General features: G+C 32.3%; 2 protein-coding genes across 2 annotated transcripts; one reads left to right on the top strand and one right to left on the bottom strand.

Moving 5' to 3' along the window:
* The first annotated feature begins 8,927 nt into the window (after positions 1-8,927).
* Positions 8,928-17,324, top strand: LOC124825126 (RING finger protein). The gene is made up of 4 exons (XM_088111564.1): positions 8,928-10,253; positions 10,449-10,499; positions 10,666-10,738; positions 17,012-17,324. The coding sequence occupies exons 1-4, from the start codon at positions 9,346-9,348 to the stop codon at positions 17,171-17,173; spliced, it is 1,194 nt and encodes a 397-aa protein (XP_087967690.1). The 5' UTR covers positions 8,928-9,345; the 3' UTR covers positions 17,174-17,324.
* Positions 17,325-20,873: 3,549 nt separating this feature from the next.
* LOC124825127 (uncharacterized) lies at positions 20,874-21,969 on the bottom strand. Its single transcript, XM_047297669.2, has one exon. The coding sequence runs from the start codon at positions 21,850-21,852 to the stop codon at positions 21,052-21,054; it is 801 nt and encodes a 266-aa protein (XP_047153625.1). The 5' UTR covers positions 21,853-21,969; the 3' UTR covers positions 20,874-21,051.
* Between the last annotated feature and the right edge of the window lie 4,028 nt (positions 21,970-25,997).

Raw genomic sequence — 25,997 nt, 5'->3', positions numbered from 1 at the left:
TACAAATGTAAATTTCATTTTATAAATCATTGTGAAACTGAGTTAAGTTTAAAGTTTATTTATTAACGTGATATTAGAATACATACTTGACTTGAACATAAGACTAGACATAATTCGATAGTAGATAGAATAATATATCCAAAATTTTGACCTAACATATTAAGAAGTACATGTTAAATTTTATTCAACTCATAAAAACTAGTTAATAGAATTAGATTTCTATAAATTAGGTTTACATTCGCTTATATAATTTTAAGTTAAATTTGCATAATGGTTAATATGTGTGAAAGGGTTTAATAGGACAGACATTAATTAATGAAGAAGACATTTGGTTTTAAGAATGTTGGTCCCTCCTAACGGAGGGGCTGCCCAATACATAGAAAGATGAGAAATAGTTATATATAAGATGAGTAATGATAATGATCGAGAAAAGATTAAAAACGGAAAGTTGAAGAAGAATATTCTTGAAGTGATGAAAGAGGGTTTGCTTGTGTTCTAAGGGGACATGCAACAATGGAAAGTGGTAAGCCGAAAGGAGGAATTTATAGAAAGTTGGCCCCCTTTTCACCCTGGGAGATGAGTAAAACCAGCCCACAAATTCCATCACCCAATACAAATGGGATCAACAAAAACCTACAAAAGGCATCTTTCTCTCTCAAGCGAGTTTTTACGTTCATTTGATAGGTAAAATAATCGTAAAAAAATATTTTTTTTTATATTTTTTCAATAAAAAAGAAAATACAAAAGTAATAAAAGATAGTATTAAATAAATGTAAAAATTTTACGTGTTTCAAATAACCATTATTAATCTCAATTTTCTTTATTGATATCATGAACCCTAAACAACCACACCCATACACAGACTAGTCTCTGTCACAGGATTACAATAAAGACACCATGTTTGTGTTTGTGTTTGTATCAGTACTCCTCTCATCCGAAAAGAAATGAAAAATTAGCACTGTAGGCTCTGCACAGACGAGAAAGAAAAGAGCATGGCACAGAATATTGTACTCATGTCACAGTACCTAGTTTACAGCTTTTCTTAATTATAACAATGATTATTATATTCAACAAAAGTTGAAGGACAAATAATGTTAGTACAGTTTGTTTTTTCCACATGTGTTCTTCTCCAGTAGTCACCATTAACCCTCTAATAAAGGTTATAATTAACCTTGCTTTAACACATTCACGTTGTTGGACTCTAATCCGTTGTAATTATTTTTAGAGTAAAAGTAGTTTTCTTTATCAGCTAATAATAAATTTAATTAATAAAACAATTGGGTTGTGTCAATCCATGTAAATAAATAAAATAGAAAGAAGAAAAGAGAAAAAGAAAAATATGTTTAAATCCCATAAACACTCCATATATTTATATGAGATTGTTTCGATCAACACATTCCTTTCCCATATATATGTTACGTTACAAATAAGTGTCATGTAAATTTAAGTATGACATATTTCTCTCTTATTTGTATCGTGATCTTGAACACATGTAATTATAGTTCTCCCTCCAAGCTTTTTATATTTCATATCCAAAAATTCAATCTAAACTAAAAAAACTGTGGTTTACTATTTCATCATACTGTTGACATATGTTTACCTTTTTCATATGGCTAACCTTTTTCTAATTTTTTATATTATATCCAGTTAAAAGTGTTTCCTTCTGTAATTTCCTCCTGTTGAAATACCTAAATACTTGAATGATATATTCATGATTATACAATTTAAAACCATTGAAAACCTTTCAAACATTATTTGCTGAACTCCTATACGTACTAACTTGCTTTTGTGGAAATTAACAGTCCTAACGCCAATTCAAAACATATTAAGATGCCCTTTATAGTCATAATATTTTGTAAATTAGCTTTTAGCCACTATAATCATCAAATTGTAACATACTAATTGCAATTTTTTGGGTTACCTTCTTCTATCCTTTCCAGAAGTTCTTTGATTTCGGTTTGTCTAACAATTGCAACTAGACCTTCGACTACAATAAGGAACAAGAACAAGAACGATGATAATAGAGGATCTCCTTGTCTGAGACCTTTAAAAAGTTTAAATTCCTATATTTGATGTTGATTCTAAACATGAATTTAGATTATACATAAAGTTTCGAAAGCTATATTTTGATGTTTAGTTTTATATATAAATTTTTTGTACTTTTTTGTTTGAAGGTAAACATATCAATTATCTGAATCTAATCAAACATTGTATATCTGTATTAATTATTCTCTAATTGCAAAGTCAAAAGAGTTTTAATATTACAAGGTGCAGTGCAAATTTTACATATACCTATTTCTTGGTTATGTAGATGTGAAAGATGCTATTTGAATTATTACATTTACATTTATATGAATGACAAGGTAAACCTAATTTTGATGTATAATGAATTTACTAATTTATTGAAAATTCTTACCCATTAAGACAGTAAAATTCATATTGCTGTACTTATTAATTTCTGCCACTTAAGTATATAAATTTTTAGCTGGAATATTTTAACTAATATACTTTTTATTGGTGATATTGAGACTCTGTTGTTTTGAATGAACAATGTTTATGGTGAATTTGATTGTTTGTATCTGGTTCCTTCCCAACAATATTGTTTGTCAGTGCATTTGGATATGGATGTGCAAATTCATAGAAAATGTTTTGTTTGATTTAGAAGTGTCTTGCACCTTTTATTTGCTGAGCTTAGAAGCTACGCTGCGCACTGTATAGGGAAATAATGGTTTTCTATAAAAGATGAAGAATCTTTACTTCCATGACTGACTTGGAGGCCATGTCATTTCCTCCTCCACCATTATTAATCAACTCTATATAATATTTTATATATATATATATATATATATATATACATATATTTATATTTATATGTGCATGCATGGTGATGACAATACGGTCTGTAATTTGCATAGTTTGCAGTGGAGGACATGCCCTATATGTATCTATTTTCTCACTTTCAAAGCTATGTATGCACTATGCAGTGTGTAGGATGATTAGACTAGCAATCATCATTTTTCTAACTTCCGTGTTCCCAAGAGCCACAGTGAAAGAAACAAAGAATATGGATGATGGATGCCTCATTCATAATATCTGCACATTTTTTTAGTTTTTTTTTTTAATTAAATATTCAATTTTAAATCTAAATATTTAATAAAAATACCACAAAAGTTATCTCCATTATCATTTCCCCAAAAACAGTATCTCAATGAAGGATATAAAAGAAAGTTGTGCCAGTTTGTTATACTGTTGAATCATGTTTCAGGTGGGCAGAACCAGAATTTTCACTTCAAACTATTGCAAAAAAATTGAGAGTTTCTCTCTTCACTATGCAGACCTTGTTTACTTACCAACCATAACATTAAAATGTCATGTCATAACTTATATTTCAGCTTATATCAGAGTAAAAAAAAATAGACACAGAAAAACTTAAAACTTGAGCCACTCTACTACTAAAGGCTATGTTGAGTTCTCAAAATTGAGACTAAAAAAAGGACTAATTGAGTCTGACATGGTGTACTAGACAAGGCATTTGAAATCATGATCTGAACTATTAGATTTTATATTTTCATTTTAACCTTTTTAAATCTTTTTATGTTGAAATAAAAATAAACCGATTTGATCCATCTTTACAAGTTAAATGGAGTAAGATAATGATAAGTAAGTACTTCTAAGAAATTCAGGTCCTTTGGCTTTTACAACCTATCTTGTCAAACAGTCCATTTGGTGAGCTAACTCCAAGTTTCTTATAATAAATCTGAATGAGTTTACTTTTATTTCAGCTTCTTTTTTATTTTTTATGGGTCAAATTGTTACATGTTTAAAGAAAAATAAATTTTCTTAAAGAACGGGTATGAAAAATCAATCTTTAACAAGAATCATTCTAAAATATAGTTGAGAACTCAATCATTTTTGTTTCTTGGTAAAACCGAAAATAACAACTGGTTACTTTATCATACAAACTGAATGAAATATTTTCAAATGATCTATAAAAACCTTTTTCATAAAAGAGAAATGTCATACTTTCTTTAGGTAAAATGTATATTTAAAAGATTTATAATTTATACTCTTATTACTATTACAATTAGTTTTATATTAATTTTACGATCAAAAAAACAAAATAGAGTAATCAGTCTCCTCATGATTTCCTTGAAGAGAGGTGGGGAAGTTTTTAGTGGACACTAAACATTTTCTTTCATTCCTACGTTTCATCCAAGAGAAATGATGAACTTTTTTCTTTCATACATTTATGTCCTCCTTTCATTGACTTTATTTCCCTCGACCAAACCAAAAAGAAAGAAAGAAAAAGCTTAAAGAAGATGAAATACAAAAGTACTTGTTGTATGGCAAAGAAAACACACACGAGTAAAGAAGGCTTAAACAATACGAAATAGAAAAGTACTTATTTGTATTGAGAATAGATAGTAATATATGCAATAGAAAAGTACTTATTTGTATTAAGAACAGATACTATAGTATATGGTAGAGAGGGTCAACACACATCGTAAATCTTACAATATTATCTGTTCTGAACTAAACTTTCACAAATTTATTTTTAATATCATTGTATAAAATCTTTTATTAATAAAGATATTTTATGTATATATAAATTTATGTTTATTTTATATGAGATTTTGTTTATATGTTACCGTATATAAGTGAAAAAGAGAAGAAAATGTGGTGAGACACAGATTGAAGAAGAGTGTGATTAGGGTATTGTGGTGAATGATTTGGAAAAGATGCATATTTGAAAAAGAGAGATGATTAAAATTTGAAGAGTGGATTGAAAGTACTAGGGCTATAAATTAGGATATCACATGGCATGGCACTCCTACATATCTTAAAGCCTAAAAGTGGACCGTGCACACGAATCTGACAAATTTTTAACCCCCCATAACCCATGCAATATTCTCTTTTCTCCCTCTCGGTTTCCCAAACTTACAGTTATCCCCCACACTCTCACATGCATGCACTGACATACCCACTCATCATAACACATGCACATGCAACTCTCTCTCTCTTTCTCTCTCTTTTCAAAAAGTCAACAGTCAATGCCCTAACACTATAGAGGTTAATTAAGTGTTTCAACAAAAAACCTAAGTAGACAGACATGTATGTATTGTTTGTTACTCTTGATGTTGTCTTGTAATGTATTATTATGTATTTGTTTGTGTGGATGGATGGAGTTGGTGATGATGGTCGTATTGATGATGGCATGATGACGATAATAAAGAAGATAATTGTTTTTGAAGATATAAAAACAATTTATACAGTGAAACTTGTCTCTCTTCAATTGTCCACTCATGTTTGAAAGTGGGAAAAAGACACCATGGCTCTAGCTAACCCACTTTCTCTAATGGGAACATCTACATTGCAAATGCTATCATTGTTTGGTCCCCTTCCCTTAGTACCCTGCTAAATCAAAATCACATACCCCATGGAATCTCTTTCATTTACTAAAAGTCATGCCACCATCCCATGCATGATTATTACGTATACGCTCACTATATATATATATATACATACATATATATATATATATATATATATATATATATATATATATATATATATATATTTACTAAAACCCTTTTTCTTTTCTCTTCCTTTGACATTTCATGGCTTCTTCGATCGTCTCGTGTCTTCTTTTTTCATGGTAAATTAATGCAACTTATGTATGTTGAAAAGGGTCAGTAAAATTTTGGACAAAAGGACAGATGGAAGAAACTCATGATGAAAAATGGAAAAGCCATAATAAAGGAAGAAGAAACACAAAGAGACAAACTCCTAATCTGGAGTTGTTTTCAGCGTCAACTTTTTTACCAATAAACTCCTAATTGGTCGCTACTATATATTATTTTAAATTAACGACTTACGTCTAACTTAGTTTGTCCACACTTAAAGATATATATTAAGATTTTGTGCTTATGAAATATACTCTTACATCATTACCAGCAAGAATTTTAGGTGGTAAAGTGGAGATCCTCCTCTTTCTTTTTTCTTTTTTATAATCAAAATGAGACTCACGATTTATATTTTATACTCAAAATTAAAAACAAATATTATTAAGATACAAACAAAGTTTCATATGAGATAAAATAAAATATAAACATATATTTATATACACATAAAATACATCTCACAATAAAAAGTTATTTTAAAAAAAAATTAACATAAATCCGTGAAAGTTTGGTTTATAATGGAGAATATCTTGTCGTTATTATTACGGTGATATGTTGACCCTTGTCACACGTTGCATTGATATAACATGGTTTGAGTTGTTGATTTGGAGTAAAATATTATGCATGTATCTTGAGGGTGAAATTTGAGGGTAGAAACATATCGCCATCATGAACAAAGTGTCCCTTTGATTCCAATCCATGCACTGCCACCAGAGGTCACGCCTCTCATCTCTTTTGGTTGCTGCCTTTATAAGCGCATGACACATTATATCTTATTTTCTCCATTTGGCAAACGCTTTTTCTTTGTAGAAAAAATGAGGTTGCAGCATTTCATACAACCATCACATACAAAACCAAACTAATCATTATCAAGATTCAATTCCTCAGGGAGAAAATATAAACTCTAGTACATATCCAACTTTCCCAAATCTTCTAATCAACACAAGTTCTTTGCCATGTACTGTTTATTTTATACACTTAATGCGTGCAAGGTTTTCTGATAAACCTCTCTCTCTATATATATATACTGAGAATTTCTCCAAAACCTTCTGTAAGAGTTGGAACTTGTAAAATTTTCCAACATTGTTTAAGCAAGGGAATTTGGTCGATTGACCCCCCTCACCCTTTGAAATTTTCTTTCGAAATAAAGCTGTTTTGCTTTATATAGAGAGAGAGCATGTTGTATATGGGCTGGAAAGAAAGGACCAGCTTTTCAGCAATGTTCAGCCAAGCTCATTGTTCATCTTTAAACATTGAAAATTGAAATATAAATATGAAATCAATATGATTAGCATTATCAGATGTTCCATTCAGTAGTTTCGTATTGTTTAGTTAAAGATAAAGAACAGTTTAAATATCTCTTTTTCTTTCGATCCTTCAGAATACCTTTTTAACACAAACCATATATACTTCAATTGTAACAATTGATCTAACGATAGTGTCTGATAGAGTTGGTTTGGAACATCAGTGAAAAATTGATTTTGAAGAGTCTCTTGATATTGGTCCTCCCAAGAAACAGAAAAAATATAGTATATATAACAGAACATATCACACAAATTAAGAGAGACAGAGAGAAAGAGAGAAAGAGAGAGAGACCGTACAGATAGATGCAAGGAGGGTGGGAAGCACATGGCTTTTGCAACGAATGTCTTACAGTAAAAGCCCACGTCGCAGTGTTTGGATTCTTGGGTTGTGTGGAGACACCATCATCATCATGCATGCCCAAATGAAACTCCTATTCTATTTATTTCTTTATAATTGCATCTTAATAATGAATTAATGACTTGTGTCCAATGTGTCCTTTGCCCTTCTTTATTATATGTGTCCTTCTATTTTATGCCATTCTTGACAGGTAGGTCATCATGCCCTCCCACTTAAATTACTTATATTCTCCTTCCCCAATTCCCATAGCAGAAAAAGAGAAAGAAAAAAAAAACACACATAACAACAAAACACCCAAAAAACTGCACTTTGTTTGATCTCTCTGCTGCTTCCTTATTTAATGTGGACTTTTTAGTATTTCAATACCCTTTTGTTTAAACAACAATTTGGTGTAGCCATTTTGCATGATCAGTGATCAGATTCATTACAATATGATCTCTAAGAGCATCTGTGTCACACATTTAATTATGCAGAAAGGATGGGCAATATGAGGCTAAAATATTAATAATAATGTGTGTGGGCTAATTAAGTTTGGTATTGCTGCCATGCCACTCTTTAAAAACTATACCTTTAGAGTTACTTCTTCGAAAACTTGTAATAAGAGTCACTGTAAAAGTAAACTTTTGACAACAACATTTTCAAAAGTTGCATTATTCAAAAAGCATGCAGTTGAATGTTCAGAGCAAGTCCATTGATCAGGATCACATCGGACATATAAACCAAAAAAGTTCAAAATGAACATGCAAAAATACTACAAGATGACAACCATCGAATATTTTTTCCAAAAGAGAGAACAACAAGAAGAAATTTATTTCAACAAGCCATTCATTCATGCATACATAAATCACTTTATTATAAAGTTGTACTATTTCTCTGTAAAAGTTGTTAGAGTTGAAAAACAAAACAACCAGATAAATCAAGATATATTTTAAAAAGGTATATTAATAGTTACTTTTTATTATTTTTTGTCTGTCGAATATTACTTACGAGGATTTAAAATGTTAATAATTAGGGTAACCCGACCAGAAGGTCATTAGGGCTAAAAAGGAGCTTTTAGGGACATAACAAAAAGGGTGAGTCCCTTTGCAGTCATTTTCTCCTCGGAACATGGCCCAAAACTGTTCGCTGGCAGTACCCTTCTCTTTGTTCACCCCCATATTAAAATAAACACTAATTAATAGACATTGCAAAAAAAGTTGTTGAAAAAGAGCAGAAAGTTATCACATTTCTCGTTTTTTGCAAAAATTAAGAATAATCAAGGTTTTAAATACCCAACTAAATAATTACGTCACCCTTACAAGAGGAAATGTGTTTACATGATCAGCCTTTAAAATTTAATTATACCAAAAGCTACCCCATCTTCTCTGAGATTGATCATTAATTAAACAATTTGGAATTTCAACTTAATGATGTTGGGCAAGTAATTTTTTGTTTAATCACACAGTCATCGTCATTAGAGTTTAACAAAATTATCGAATTATACAGGCACACAAACTCTTGTTATAGAATAATGCTGAAAGACATGTATGGAAATATAAAATATAAAAAAAAAATTATTTATTTATTCAACTGACAGAGAGACCACCATCTCTCGTTCTTTCTCTCTCTCTCTCTTTCTTTCTATTTTCTCTCATAGCTTCTGCAAACAGTTCTATCCCACAAGCGTCCAAACAAAGAGAATTAATGGAAAGTGAGATTTGCAAGAAAGAATTATTTAGTTCTCTTTGTTGTTCTTGCTGCGGCTACTGAGGATTATTTGCATAGTTCATGGCTGTCTTGTTACTGTTAACTCTCTTCCTTATTGATCATGATATCGATGATGGCAGACCACTATGCAACTCCTGTTCCTCACCCTTTTGCACAATATAAACCCGAGATTCCACACCCCTTCTCTTCTGTTTCTTCTTCCGCTTCTTCTTCTAATGGGTTGTGCTGAGATCAGACACGTGTCCAGCTTCGACATCATCGGATTTGGTTTCTTGGTCTGTAGAGTGAGTTCAATATGACCATGGTTCCTTCTCAAAACGGGAAACATCAGAACATTAACAGGAGTGGTGATTATGTTATTTACGGTAGCACGACAACGAGTAGTGCTATGAACCAGATCATTGAAGTCGAAGGAGGCTACAATTGCTTACTAGGATCTGATTTTGTGGTGAGGAGGCACATCATGGCTGAGGCGGAAGAATCGTCCAGACACAACAACAACGAGGAAGCTGAACCTGGTGGCTGTGGTTCGACCTCAAAGGATGAAGAAGTAGAAGGAGCAAACACAAACACCAACACCAACACCAACAACAATAATAACAATAACTGGCTTCAATTAGGCATAGGTTTGACGAGCACAAAGGAAGAACTTGATCGAACCGTTCCAACAACAATCGCCTCAGGGCCTGTGGAGTTAGACTTGCTGCCCTCACGGCGGAGGTTCGATCAGCCGGCGGCGTTTTTTCCGGTGGTGACTTCCGGGAGAGGAGGAGGGTCTGGTTTTGGTGGTTCTTCTTCTTTGGTTTTCGAGCATCAAACGACGTCGCCTTCTTCCATGTCCATGGCCAGTGGTCCAATTGCCTCAACCTTTGGTCATCAAGAGATGATGAACTGGGCATTTGGTCCACTGCTTCCTCCTTCTATGTCTATTATGCCCTCTTCTTCCTCTTTCACTCCTCTTCCACCTCCTCCTTCTTCTTCTTCTTCTTCCTCATCACAAACCTGTCACTCCTCTTTCAGGCCTCCCTTAGGATCCTACTTTCCCACACCCTTTCATCACTTTCCTTCTTCTTCTTCTTCTGGATTTAATCAATACGACGTGGCCGGGGCAGGACCAAGCTCCGATGTCACTGTTCGAGTTGTTGATCCTCCCAGAAGACCTCATTCTGGAATATGGTTCATGTTACAAGCCTCTCAGAATCAGTAAGCCAATTAAAATGCAGATTAATATTTGTTTCCAGTACTCTATTTTTTATTTTCTTTTTATCCACTATATAATACATGTGTGTGTGCATGCATCTAGCTATATCTAGCTATATGCATCTGGCTAGCGAGGCTAGTGCAATTTAATTGGGTTTTTGTGATGAAACTCACTTTGTTTTAATTTGCACAATGCAGGGCGAAAGAACCATTCTTGCCACAAATACCTAAGAACTACCTTAGAATTAAGTAAGCGGGTTTCTTTCTTTCTTTCTTTTTTTGTTTGTTTCTTCTCTCTTTCTTGAGCAGCTTGGGGCTTTTCTTGTCAGTGTGTAATCAATGTCGTTTTGATCATGATTTGATCGTATTTGGAGCTGCAAACTCATCATTTCTTTTTGACTTTGTGAACTTTCAGAGACGGAAGGATGACAGTTCGGTTGCTATTGAAGTATCTGGTTAGCAAACTCAGACTGGAAAGCGAATCAGAGGTACTTTCGACTTTCAACCATCTCTTTAGCTTTTTATATAAATATATAAATTAATAATTAATCTACCTGCTCATATATTTATGTGCGAAGTAGCAAAAGCTAGGGATTTTCCATCGTTGCTCTCTTACTCATGCACCTTGCTAATCCCATTTATCTGTTGCTCCTTTATTAGGCATGTAATTAGCGAGATGAAAATGAACATAGCGGATTACATAGGAGTGTCCGAAAAGGAAATAGAACTACGTTTTCATCAAAAGTACCAAAGTACATTAAAATAGAAACCTAGTGGGGTTAGAAAGATGAAAGATACAGCAGAACTAAAGCGGTTTATCTAGTGATGGACCAAATATATGTTTCTTCCCTTAAAATCATTAAAAAAAGTATGCAGGTGAGAAGTATATTTCTCGAAACTGGTCTTGCATTTCCGTTTTCATTACATTTCATACTCATTCTGTGTCATGGTGTAACATGACTTCATTAGAATCATGGTGTCTTTTGTCCATCCCACCAACACAACATAACTACATATATATGGAGCTTCCACATAGGATCCCAAGAACCTTCTATTTTTGTGTCGTGTTTGGTGGTGGGAATTGGGGTATTATTAGTTAGGTGTACCGCAACTGTTCAAAAGGAGAACCTTAATTAAAGATATATCATAATTACTAATTAATCCCTTCACGGCAAAAAAATAACATATATTTTCTTTCTAACCAAAAGTCAGTTTCATTGAAGCAATTGGCTTCACTGTTGCAGATTAGAATACTCTACATACCCAGTATCATCGTAATAATCACCCACGAGTATATGCTCGAGTAGTTCATGATTTCAGACTTATCACTGATTTGCATGAAAGTAACTTTAAATGGTCTACACAACATATGTGTAGGAACTTGTTTAAAAAAATTGAAATCTTTTGAAGAACTAAACCAGATTAAGATTTAAACTAAACATTAGTAGAATGTTCATCGTGCAGATAAGAGATAGTTGATCACTGAAATGTTGGCCATGCACACGGTAAACTAATGGGTAGATTAGAAGAAAACCCTTGGCAACCTAGGATTTAATTTACCAGAAAAAGGTCATATTTATATATACTAAGCAGGATTAAGAATAACCAGTATACTAAGCAGGATTAAGAATAACCAGTCTGCATCATCTGTCAGAGCACAAAGATTGTAGAGTAGAAATAGGTTTACATATATATATATATATATACACTGTATGTATATATGTATGTATAACCCTAGTATTAATAATGCAAGTATGTTGTTGAGATTGTGCATGTTAAGTTTGTGTGGAAACTGAATGATAGAGTGTACAGAACTAGTATTGAAAATTAGGTGTACTTTGAGATACTTATGATCTACGCTCATTATGAAACATGTGCACGAGGCTATATATGCATTGAGTGATATTATTAGAATGTGCGCATTATAGTGTGTCGACCCAGAACTTTATAATACTTCATGCACACTTCATCATCGAACACCACTACTACTTGTTGCCTAATAATTACTAAAAAAAGGTTTGAATCCTTAGAGAAAACGAAGCAACGCATAAATCTATATCATAATATTCATGCATGCCCTTGAAATTACTAGATCTGATGACCTAGGAGAAAAATTCAGATCTATATATATGTACAATGATTAGGTGCTCTCCCCACTCGTTTATCATTTGCACTAAGTCGATCATACCATACTCAGTTTTAGCATGATGGAAACATTTATAAACAAGGTGAATTTTTTAACTCTGAATGATTACGAAAATTAGTAAAGGAGCTTCCATTGCTTTTCCTCTTTTTAATTATTTTTTACATATTTTTTTAGATTGATTTTTTTTTTCTTTATGTCGTTGTACGTCTGAGGTTATCACAACGTACTTTGACATCAGTATTGTTGCTTCGGCAACGAGAAACATATTCAGGAACTTTTATTTCAGTGACTTTAATAGTTAAATCTTTGCTCTTTTTTAAATGTTAACCTTTCTTTTTCCTATCATGGAGATTTAAGCCATTTTAGGTATTAAATCCTCTCTTATTCTTGCTACCCACAAGAATTTTCAGGAAGTGTTTTTAATATCAATGTTTATCGCATTTGATCTTTGCTATGGTATGGAATTGACTGGTTTTTGGGGTCAAAAACGTTTTTTTTTCCTTAAAATTCAATCGAAGAACCTAATTTTTTGGTAAAGATAAGCTTTTCTAAACATGGTTTTATAAAGAACTTGTAACTAAAAATTGATGATTTATTTACTTCTAAAATATAGGATTTTTTTTTTCAAATAAAACAATCTGTATGTAATATCTGCTTTGATATTTATTTTTCCACAAAAGCCAAATTTTTATAAGAATTATTTCGTTTGAGTTTGATATTAGAATGTACATGGAATGGGTTTAGGTAGAAGGAAATATAAGTTTTTAAAAATAATGAGTGGATTAAGAGTAATATATGTATGATAAATATGTGATATATATATATATATATATATATATATATATATATATATATATATATATATATATATGCATATGTATCAATGGTCATATATTATGTTTAGGTTTTGTTTATCTTGAATACCAGTTTTGTCTGTGTTGGCAACAACAGAAGCATTATCCACTAAACAACAAAAACCAAGGAACATGTTTACGAATAGAATAATGGTCTTAGACCTTTCATGCCAAACTGACACGAAGAAACAGAAGCATCAGTGTCAAATGTATCGAACATGCATTACAACTTTCATTCAGAAACCCATTTGTTTAATTTAATTTTGTAGTCCAGCACGCAAATTTTCGTATACGTTCATGGTATGCATTACCAGATTTCTCTAAAAAAATAAGTCATGCGAGATTGCATAATACATAAAATCGACATTCCATTGTTCGTCAGATTTTCATGCAAGTTGCTTTTTCGGTCAACCCCCCTCGTATTCTTTTTTTTATATTATACTATATATATATATATATATATATATATATATATATATATATTAAATGAGAATATATTATCGTGAAGGAATGAACTTTGACTATGATTATATTATGTAATATTGAAATAAAGTAATTTAAATATATGGTTAGGATTTTGTTTTTCTTATTAAAAAAAAGTATAAGTAGATGCAGGGAGGTGTCATTGAGTTGTATGTGGGATTTGTTTATTATAAAACACTGTATTTGAAGACAACTACTTCAATGAATAAATTTATGTTTGCTTACTATAAAGAGGATAGCTATTTGTCTGAATATTGCTCATATATATTGGCACATGTTTCACATATATTTACTTTAGTGCCGACTTACCTTTTCTGAAAAACTATTTTCGGCTGAAAAAATCTACTATCTATCAAAATTTAGTTTCTGATATAAGAAGATTATTCTGGGAATGAGTTGCGCGAACTGAAAGTTTATACGTGCTGGTTTTTGATTATTTAGATTAATCTATAATAAGTTTGTCATAGTTTAATTAGAATGTGTGACGCACTCAACATAACTTCTCTGGCTGCTGGTTTCCAATTTGATGTTGTTTGTTTGTTTGTTTCGAGAAGTCAACCTAAGACTCCTCCGTTGTATACCAGACATCATAAAATTATATATAAGAATATGCTAGCTGGTTTGCATGTAGTTCCCATGCCGCCCGGAACATACATATAATTCACACATGATTTTGGTTTCGAACCATAAAGACCTAATCATTAGGTTTATAATGAGTGTGTTACATCCAATAACTTAAGCTAAGGGAGATATATATATATATATATATATATATATATATATATATATATATATATATATATATATATATATGTATGTATGTATATGTATATACCTTAATCTCTTTCTTCTGTGTATATATAAACAGTTTATTTATCAGTTTCCGATCGTAAATTCTGGAAAAGTTTTAGATAGTTTGCATAGGTATAAAGATTTTAAGTATATATTATTATTAGCATTAGCATACATCCAGATTAGCTGTATTCTTTGTGAGTTAATTTTCTCGTCTAAGTTATTTAATGTAAGAAATAGGGAGAAGCATGTATATATATATATATAGGTTAATAGAAAAGAAGAAGGTGGTTTGTTTTATATAGGGCATAATATGAACATGGATATGTATATATAATAGATAGTCAAGGGAATAATGAGTGGAAGAAAGCAAAAAGATGTGTTTCATTGTGGAAGGGGTTTTATTAATTGTTTTTCCCTTTTTCTTGTTGCTTTTGTAATTTATAAAGAGTGCATTGACTTTAAGATGTAAAAACACATAATCTTAAAGTTGGATATATCTTTATCTTGGCCTACTTAGTTGACAGCACTACTCATACAAAAAGGTTACCAGATATTTGTTCTTAATTTAACTCAAACATCATATCCTAGGGCTTCCAAAATCACACGTGGACCCTGTCATTCTCACCACTCAATACCTATCTGCATGCCTTCGATTTTCTCTCTCCTCTTTCGTCACGCTTCGCTTCAAATGTAGGCCCTTCTTCCCATTGCCATTTTCTCTCTCTCTCTCTCTCTCTCTCTCTCTCTCTCTCTCTTTCTCTCCCCTTTTCTACGGAATATTTGGCTCAAAAGCTCCATCAAACTGTCAAGTGCTGCACTCTCATGGAATGGAACCAAAAGAAAGAATCGCATTATGTGTACGCAGCATCTTCCACCAACCACAGTATAAACACTCTAATAAATCTCCCCAATTCACCATCAAAACTCACTTAAAAACACCAAAACTTGCTGACCGATTTCCATGCACCATTAAAAAAAAAAACAGTTGGAAGTATATATAAAGAACCACGCCACTTTAATCACTTCTTTATTAATATACTTTGTCGAGTTCAAACCTGTCGTACGATATTAAATAAAGCATATATATTTATATATGTGGAGTTAGTTTTTATATATGACAGACGAAACAAGTTAGCCACAGTCGATGATGAAAAACCAAAAGGGCAGTGGTAACGTTGACGGTGGCATGCATTAGGGTTTGGGTGTTGCAACGTGATGGAGACGTGCATGATGAGGATGAAAAATTTAGTAATATAAAGGCGTGATTAGGTCTCTTGAAGGGAGGAAAAAAGAAGAAGAGAATAAAAGATAGAATAGTTTAGATTGTGGGTATGCCTATTGTTCGGCGTGGTTGATGGATCGAGCGTTGCATGATATAATAATAATAATAATATTGTACGTTATGGTGTTAATGTTAGTTTAATAGAATAAAAAGAGGTGATGAGTGAGATGTTAATACGAAATATAGAATAGAATGGAAAAGAAAAGACTGAAGTCTAAGAGATGATGATTATGGCTTGGGAGGAAAGTCTGAATGGGCCCCCATAATGATTAAAGATAGGGCAGTTTTTGAGAAGGTGGGTTGGGTGGGCATTTCCACGATTGCCCGCTGACCCAAATATGCGTGCATGCTTAAGGATTTAGGAATCTCTTGCCTTAAAGAAATTTGCTTTTCTCAAACATTAAAATCAAATACCAAAGTGGAGACCTGTGTGGATCAATCTTATGCGTAAAGCAGAAGTTACAAAGATCTTATGCCTTCCTAAGTAGGCCCTAGACGTAAGCCACTGACAAAGCATGACTTCATTCTGATTTCATATATTCATCCTCAACCACTGTTTTCATTTTTACCAAACTCTATCACCATTTTCATCTTCATAACATCATTTCTCTTCACTACTACTATTACTCCAATGGATTACAAACTCCACATTAATGCTTCATTTTTTACAATTACGAGTCTAAGTTCTAGTACAAATAAGATACGTAGAAATCAGAAACTAAAACATCATGTATATATATATGATTTAAACAGTGGAGTCTTTACTTGAAAGCAAGCTAAAGCGAGGCGTCGCGTAAAGGGAGATATAAATATCGGGATGAGGGATTATATATGAAAAAGTAAACATGATGATGGTTTATAGTATACGAGAATAATGAAGATAAAAAAGGTAAAAGAAAAAAAAAAGTTGGGAAAATGGAATAAGAAGGAAAATGAAGATAATTATAAAAAGTATAATTTGTTATAATAACGCACTGGATGAAAAGTTGTGATGATGATATGTATAATGAGTTTAACCATGGGCAATAAGGTCATGCATGTACTGTGTATTTCTTTTTTGCTTGACATCATATAGATATATATATATATTTGTTTTGTTGTGGTGGTGGATATATCACTGTGTGGCCACGTGATGGTGTGTGTGGAAGATGATAATGGAGAATGATAATAACAGTAATATTAATAAATGTGAGTGTTGCAGATAGAGATAACATGCAGAGGGCAGCAACTTTTACCTTTCTTGACGTTGCAGCATGTGAGGGATAACATATGGAGTCTCAGAGACACCACAACATCTTTGCTTTCAGATTCCTCAACCTCGGATCATGTCATGGTGCTCCATTATGGTAGAACCACTGCTTAAGAACAACTAATTAACTTCCATGCTGTTAATTGTATCCTTGTTAACTTATCTAAACTTCCTCAACCTCTTCTTCTTTTTTTTTTAGTTTTTTTTTTCGATTTAATTTTCTATTCTAATGGGTTTTGATTATTATTTATTTTGATTTTTCTTCCCCTTCTATATTTCTTAATTGACATGGAGATTATGGAAAAAGTCACACACACATATGTATGTCCCTCCAAAACAGTGTTTATTCCATTAGGGTTTTGGTTGGGGTGGGTAGAATTACCCTAAATTGTATTCCCATGTTGGACGGGGTGGGTGAGGAATTGCCATCAAATGTATTTCCAGGCACAAAACTCAATCTAATTTTATCCACTAACCCTATTCCCCTTTTACTCTCTTTTTATTCTCATTTATATATATTTTCTTCTGCTTATAGACAAAAAGAAAAAAAAATAAAATAACTTATATCATGATTATTATGGTTCTTGATGAGTGAATTTAATTCTGATTAAGTATGATATTGTATCTAAAATTTATCATAAAATATTTCTGTGTCGGCTACAAGTATGTATACACCAACATTTAAAATTTAGTTGGTCAAATTTATTTTAATTAATTGAAATTTATTTTTGAAAATATCGACATTGTATCCGATGTTGATAGAGACAAGTTTGGTATTCGTTAAATATATTAATGGAAGCAAAAATCTTTCGTTAAAAGATTATTAGGAGAAATATAGAATCAGATGAAAGGTCAGTAGGCATGTAAAAAAAAAAGAAGACAGTTATTCAAGAGGAAAATACGTGTAGAAATCCTTTCATTAAAAAAATTAAGGACTTGAGTCGTGAATGATAAAAATTAAGCATTAACAGTATAAATTAAGAAAAGTACAATTTTTCATTTATTTTTAATAGGAAAAATAAGTTATTAATAGTAAAAATATTCTAAAGATTTAGCAATTGTAGTTTAGAAGTTCTTGTAAATACTGAAACGAATTTAACAAGATCTAGACAGGATTGCGCAATCTAAAAAAATGAAAAAAATTATATTCATTGGGGTGCAGAAAGAAACTATGGAAGTGTAGGAAGTATTTGCCTTAGTTTTCTGGTTTGCTTGGGCCAGCGTCCTACTTCCTTTAAGAGCGTTTGCGTTTACGAAGACTATGGACTGGACTCATTTCTACTAGTTTGAGAAGCCCATTGTATGGACAACAAGGTGTGTACAACTTTCATATGCCTATTTCACCCTGTACCTATAATGATTTCATTCTATGGCTATTTCATTCTATACTTCTAATTATTTCATTCTACACCTCCAATTTTCAAAAATAATTTTACATTTTTCTTCATTCGATGAAAAGAATAAAAGAATCTTTCATCGCATTTCAAAACCTATAAAGAAAAAAAAATTCATAGAATTTCGATATCCGATGAAGCATAAATAATTGGGGTGTAGGAGTTCTTGAATGCATAAGTAATGGGTGCTTTGAATTGTAAGAACAGTTTTAGAATTTAAAAAGAAATTGGAGATGCAAGATGAAATAGTTAGAGATGTAGGATGAAATAGCCCTTTCATCTTAGTTTTTAGATGGGTAGTGAATTTCATCAATGGCATTATTCAAAAACTCCAAAAAAAAGACTGACTAAAACTGTAATATTAACATATATTTATGAATAAAAATTAATATTCAGTGATTAATTTAAAAATTCAATTGAGATATCAGAGATTGCAGTTGTTCTTTTTAAGTTAGAAGGCTAATGTAATAGTAATATATATATATATATATATATATATCAAGGATGTTAATTGTAATTTACCAATAAAGAAAGGTGCTTGTATTCAAATTTTCAAATAGATAATTTTGAGATCGACGTATACCGTCAAAAAGTTTAACCTTGAATGACTGGACCAGGACCTCTCTTTCACAGCATGTTAGAAGAGGGTGGTGATCATAAACATCTATATTCATATTTTATGAGAATTGAAGCCCCCTAGTTGAGAGAAAAGATAACATACTTCCATTCTCGCAAGAGTGGTTGTGACTTAAAGGATATTAGAGACAGGGTACCACGCAAGCAAATGGAATTCAAGAGGAACCTCTAACAACAATAAAGAGAACAAATGGTAAACCTTAATCAGTCATGACAAATCAAGCAAACTGAATAGATTCTTAACTTGTTTGCAAGGTGGAACGTTTTAAATCTATCAAATAGAATACGGATTTCTTAGGTGGCAAAACGTTTTATCATATAGTGCAATGCATTTAAAGCAATATGAGTACATACCCTTAATTCAAAAAGTATGTTTGAAACCATGATTAGCTTCACAAGCACATTGGCCAGTTTAAAGTTAAAGGTAGCTGAAATGATACCAATCTATGCAAAAGACGGATCAAATCTAATCACTATAAGCCATTTTCCAGCTTATCTCCCTTGCTTTTCACTGCCAAGATCTGATTGAAGCCAACTGAAGTGGCACTGTAGTCAATTCCTGTTCTAGAATTCCCGTATTAAGTAAACTGTGGCTATAAATTTTCCCCATGAGATCCTACTATTGAGACTTTCCACTCAAGCAAACTGTGGCAGTGGTTTCAACTATGACCCAACTCATTGAATCATTACAAACACAAACCAGCTAAGGCATTGCAAAATGTAGTTACGATAAGGATCAAGTAGTTGGAATACTGATCATAACATATAGACAATATACCATCCACTATGTCATTTTTTACATAAGAATGCAAAATTACAAAGTATACAATGAGAAAGAAAAAAAGGAAAAAAAGATGCCTCCACAACCACCATAAGTTATGACTATTTACTTTGCAGAATATAAACATTAACACAATTATCTGAGGATCATGAAATCTTATCAGTATAAATTGTAAGTACAACATCATATCTGACCGTCTGTTCCTTATTTCATAAAAAAATAAAAAAGATCACCCCCTACTGCAGTATCATAGTTAGCATACACATATAGAGTAGCTGAAAGGTTAATCAGTATACAGAAACAAAATTCTGTCCAGCCAGCAATCTTATATTTTACAGACAGAAGAATTCTACTGGAAGAGGAGATGCTTAAGCTTGCAGTTTATCAACGTAGTTGTTTAGTCTATGGGGGAACAAGAGATGGAAGAATCAAACAAGAAGTCAGGCTACATAAAGAATGCAATTCAATTTAGTGCACAAGAACTTCACAGTGCATGGCTTAAAGTCAATCAGCATACATGCTTAAAGGCAAGTAAGGAAAATGAGCGACTAATTCATTTCATAACAACCAGGGGAAAGTAACAGCTTGAAGTCTTACTCTAAAAGAGAATGCTTTGATGGAAAAATAGAAGTATAATCAAGAGATCATTATCATCAATTGTTGGGCAACTTAATGACTCTACATATTTCTGAAATCATGATTCCGTAATAATTCCATTTCAAAAAACCACGTCACTCTTCAACTTAACCAGAAGTTTCAGGAGCATTAAATTGCACATTACTTCAAAATAACATATGAACAATCTTTGAACAAAAGATCGAAACCTACATTGACCATATATGGGTGGTGCATTGATTAAGTGGCCAAGCATCAGATTCATTATTCTCCCATGTTAAAGAAACCATGGGATCAGATAAACAGATATTTCAATTATGGCAGCAAAATCACACAGAAAAAATGGGAAAGAAAACAGGACAGACAAGAAGTTTCAACAAAGAAAAGAGACAATAACAATCACTAAGCCCCTATTGTTCATTCACCATAGATAAAAAAAAATTCCTTATACATACTGCATTTTCTATCCACAACTTAAAACCAGAACAAAGAAACTATGAAAAGCTACACATACATAATACATATAGATACATACATTAACTCATCTTGATCCCATTACACCACGATCACGGAAAGCACTTCCTCAGCTTCTGGATTGCATTGTACATTTTCCTTCTGGAACCGACAGCGTTGATCCCCATATCTTTGAGATCCTCCAATGTCAACATAGGAAGCAACTCATCATCGACCTCATGGATCTCAAACATAGGCGCATACCTACTAAGACCTAACTCGAAAAGCCAGGACCTAACTCCGTCGCTCTTCCTCCGTTCCCGCGATTCCGATTCAACGCCCTCGTTATCCGAAACCCTAACTCTAGGATCCTCGCTCCGATCCACGTGCCAATAATCCACACCGTTATCTTCCACCGAGTGCACCGGACTCTGATCCTGTTCAAGATCATGTTCGAAATCCCTAAAACCTTCTTCCTCACCATTTTCGTCCATCGTTGCTCGCGGAGTCCAGTTTGATCTCAACCGCTTCGCCGCTGGTCCTCCTCGCTTCGCCTTTCCCCTACGGTTGTTGGTGCTTCCGAACTCTTCGCCGCCGTTCGCGAGGTTCGTGACGGAACGAGCCTTCGAAGTTCTTGAAGATTCCTTCGGAGTCCGCCAGCTCCATGGTGGCATGCTCGGACGGCGCGTATGCGAGTCGTGGCCATGTAAGGCGGCACGTTGGTCGCCGATCTCTCCTAGACGGACGCTCGGACGGCGTTGCCGCTTCGGAGCTAACGCCGGAGGAGCGGCGATCTCGATGCTCGGCTGCGATGCAGTTGCTGCAGCCGGCGGAGCCGTTTCCGCCTCAACCTCCGGTGCAGAGGGAATTGGAGGGTCCGGCGGTGGTGGGTTAGTTTCGGGCTCTTCGGCCATTGTGGTTACAGTGGCAGGGGCGGTGTGCGCAGGATAAGGGAGACAGGTAGCTTTCTGGTACGCTCGGGTGCAACGCTGCAATCACCTTCTAAGATTTTGCGCCGTTGGATGGTTATGATACGGATTGGTGAACAGTGTGGATGGAGCCAAATAGACTCTGGCGGTCTTCTGGTCAAGTCGCTGAATTGAATATTTGAAATAGATCCAGCATGCCACCTGTGTACCTACTATACTGAATGTTGACAAATTATCACTAAACTAATTAATTAATTTTAATTACTTATAAAAAATTAACAGGTGTAACCCTAGATTTTTATTCACCTTAAATTCAATATAAATGAAGTTGTTTAATTTAAATGTATATACTATCTTATTTCGTATTTACATTTTTTTTCAAACTTTACCTTTAAATATGTATTTTAAGTACTTTATTTTTAAATTTAACTATTTTTTATTTGACTATTTTTTTAAAATTTATTATTTTCTAAAAGTAAAATAAATTTTTATACTAAAAATATCATGTACATATAAATAAAATTATTGCTTTTATTTATTTTTATAATTATAAATAATTTTATTATTCTTTGTTGTCATTTTGAAGATATTAGTTGCATGAGCTAAAATAGAGAGTGTTAGTTACGATTGGACAATAATGTCAAAGAAGAAAGAAGAAAAGGAAGAAGAGTCAAACTTTGTCACCCAGATTGAGGAAACATTGCTTTCTGTAACAGTATGTTGAAATATGACCCACCAATCTTAATGATATTGCAAGAGGGTCCTTAACGAGCTTAATTGCAATTACATTACTATATTCACATTAACTTCCAAATTATCCAACAAGTTATGATAACTAGGATTCGATGGGGATTCTTGATAAGTTGTTGCAATTTGCCCCATTGTTTCATGTAAATTAAATTCCAAATCTTTAAGTGATGTGAATATAAGCCAGACAATGTATCTGGCTTTTTAACTAATTTCTTTTACTCCGAGCTTCATCTATGTAATTACAAAAAGTTATACACAATCACGAGAGATATTAAATATTAAATATGTATTCTTTTGGGCTAAATTTCAAAAATTCCTTAAATCAATTATAATGCATCAAGTAGAAAATGATGAGGTTTCGACCAGGGTTTGGACACACTAATAAACCTAAAATTATGTTAATAAGCCACAAGAAAACCAAATTAAAATTGTGTCTCTAATTATATGAAGTTAGTATTCAAAATTAAAAAACATTGGTCAACAAAACATAAAAGCTGAAAATATATTGAAAATGGTATTTTTTTTTTATGTTAAGTTTTAAGCTTTAATATTATTCTTTTTGAAGTTCTGATCTTTTCAAATTTTGAGTTACCATCTTGGTTGTACCTTTTCTCAAAGTGAATGATTCTAAAGATTTAACTTTTTCTTTTAATATTTGTAATGGATGTAATGAGCATGCATTACATTCACCTTGTTTAAGTTTCATTCACCATTTTCGTTTACATTCACTATTCATAGTTATTTTTGTAAAAAAATCCATTTTAAGGGCACTTTATCTTTTACAAAGACGCATTGGACTTTAGAAAATATGTGAAGTAATTATATTTAATTTATATGTTTTATGTTGTTTTTATATATTTTATATCTTTTCTATTCTATGTTGAAAACTTTATCCTGACTTGCTATATCATTACTTTCTAAAAAGTTTATTTTTTCGAAAATTATATAAATGAATCCACCCGATTACGTTTTTTGCATGACAAATTCAGGCGTTTTTTAATTTTTTTTCATTCATATATTACTATTAATATTAATAATACTATTTGTATTATATATATATATATATATATATATATATATATATATATATAATTCACATTTGTTTAGTTCAATCTTTTAAATAATTATTAAAGTATTAATTTTTAGTTCAATCTTTATACTAGCATTCAATGAAGAAATTATGTTCAATTATTGTTTTGTATATTGCAAAGTGGAAATTTATGTCACCTTAGTGCATTTAAATCTTTTAAACATATTGAAACGTGTTTGCATTTTGACAATCCAATTCAATAAGTTAATTTCGATTTCATTTCATTCCATACTCAATCTCAAATTCATTTGAATTTCAATTTACACTCAGATTTTGATATTATTATATGACAATGTCAATAATATATGTATGTTAATGCATTTCAATGTGACATATTCCGTCAATTAGACGATATTAATACATTGGCGAATAGAATTTGACTTCATACAAATAATTTAAACAAAATGACAACAAAATAAAACTCATGAATTTGTCAAAATAGTTTGTAATCGTATTTTGTAAAAACGTAGAAAATGTATTTTAGAAATGGTACTGAATTAAAAATAGTGAGAGTCTATTATTATAATATTAAAATGTTCTAATATAAAAAAATTGTTATAAACGAATTTCTTTATTTTAAAATACATTGTCTCCTTATAAACAATTTTTTATAATTATATGTCTTTTCTCTAGGGATTCTTGAACTCTGTTTATTTGTTTGAATATCAGAGACCGCCTGTATAATCCTCGCAGTGAGATCTTCTAGTCTACTTGATCAGTTTCTCAAACAGAGTAAGTTAGTTTTTTACTCTTTCTCTGGTTTCACGTTCTTCAATGCATGTGAGATTTCTTTCCATTGCATGTGTGGTATGAGTCTTCCTTTGGGTTCTCTACTGATTAATGGTTTTAATGGTATACCCTAATCATGTTTTCGTTATCTGTGAGTGTTCTTTGGTCTCTTTGAGCAGAGTAGGGTTCTCTAGAGCTGGTTTGAGTTCCTAAACAAGTAAGGGAAACTAAATACCTTGTTTTAAGTTTTAAGTATTTGTGATAATATGAGTTGATATGGTTAAACGAATTAATGGATTGAGTTTGTTGAAATCATGTTGTATTATAGTATAATTGTGTGAATTTGATTAAAAAAATGCTTTGCCTAATATGAAAAGAGCTTTGTTGAGGCTGCTTGTTGATTATGCTTATTTTTATTGATTGAAATGGTGAAGTTGATGATAAAATTGGTTGGAGAAATGTTGTTGAACCTTGATGTAGTGAAGGGTGAGAGTCTTGGTTGATTTTTGAGTCTATTTGGGGTTTTGTTAGGTGAATTTATATAAGAGTGGTTTTGGAGGGAAATCTGATGTTTGAGGTTGGTGTCTGGGCCATTTAAGACTTGTGTAGCTTTTTAGTTAAACAAAATCTAATGTGAATTGTATAGAATATGGTATATGAGCTCGTAGAATGTTGGTTTATTAATAGGACAATGAAGGGATCAATTTTAGCTAAGAAAAAGGGGTTTTAATAAGTGAAATCTTGAAGGAAGGGTCTTAGGAGCAAAGTTATCATTTAACGTGTATCTTAAGGCCATTTAAGACTTAATTCGCCAGTTAATGCATTGAAAATTTTGGTTTAAAGCATTATAATCATGATTCATGATTTTTAGTTGTGGGTTGATTGGTTGAACCTGGATTCTTGACCAAATCATCCAATTGGTATCTATTATAGTCCTGTGTTTTTTTATCATCCCCAATGTCTAGGATGTCATTTTGATCACTTGGATAGGTATTAGGGTCAACCAAAACTAGGTTTATAGTTGTTGATTTTTTGGTACAAGGTTGAGCGCCACTTTCTAGTGGTGCTGGGGCTGAGCATCAGGAAAGTACCGTCGAGTGCCAATTTTCCAGTAAGGATAGTGTTGAGTGCTAGAAAGTTGCGCGTTGAGCGCCATAAGTGCAATTTTTGTTTGTGTTCTTTTGTTCTTGTTAAGTTTTGAGATTGTAATTGGTACTTTAATACTTGTTTGGTGGTATCTATTGAATTGTATGATAATGTTTTCATAAGATCATGTATATGATTAAGTATGGTAAAAACATATGGTAGACATGTATGATGATGTTCAAATGAAATGGAAGGTGTAGATTTAAGTATGATGTAAAAAGGAATTCCATGGAAGAATATCATTATGTTGTTATGTTGTGTAATGTATTGAAATAGGGGCTGCTGGATTGGGAGATGATCTTGACACTCTCAATAACTTCAATCTCAAGTAGAGATGAGTGATTATGTCGTGGAGAGTAGTAGGAGGTCCTAGTCTATGATCATTGGTTTTGACCATAAATGTTTGACGGATTAA

The sequence above is a fragment of the Vigna umbellata genome, chromosome 4 (genome assembly GCF_029865625.1).
Source record: "Vigna umbellata cultivar VRB3 chromosome 4, Vumbellata_1.0, whole genome shotgun sequence".
Classification (NCBI taxonomy): Eukaryota; Viridiplantae; Streptophyta; class Magnoliopsida; order Fabales; family Fabaceae; genus Vigna; species Vigna umbellata.
Note: the sequence above shows the minus strand (reverse complement) of the source record. Positions and strands in the feature narration are given on the sequence as shown.

What these genes read in the sequence shown, in the direction of transcription:
- LOC124825127 (XM_047297669.2), bottom strand. Translation starts at nt 21,852, where the DNA reads ATGGCCGAAGAGCCCGAAACTAACCCACCACCGCCGGACCCTCCAATT.
- LOC124825126 (XM_088111564.1), top strand. Translation starts at nt 9,346, where the DNA reads ATGACCATGGTTCCTTCTCAAAACGGGAAACATCAGAACATTAACAGG. An exon ending in TTACAAGCCTCTCAGAATCA is followed by an intron (nt 10,254 to 10,448) that starts GTAAGCCAATTA and finishes TGCACAATGCAG; the next exon opens with GGCGAAAGAACCATTCTTGC. An exon ending in AAGAACTACCTTAGAATTAA is followed by an intron (nt 10,500 to 10,665) that starts GTAAGCGGGTTT and finishes GTGAACTTTCAG; the next exon opens with AGACGGAAGGATGACAGTTC.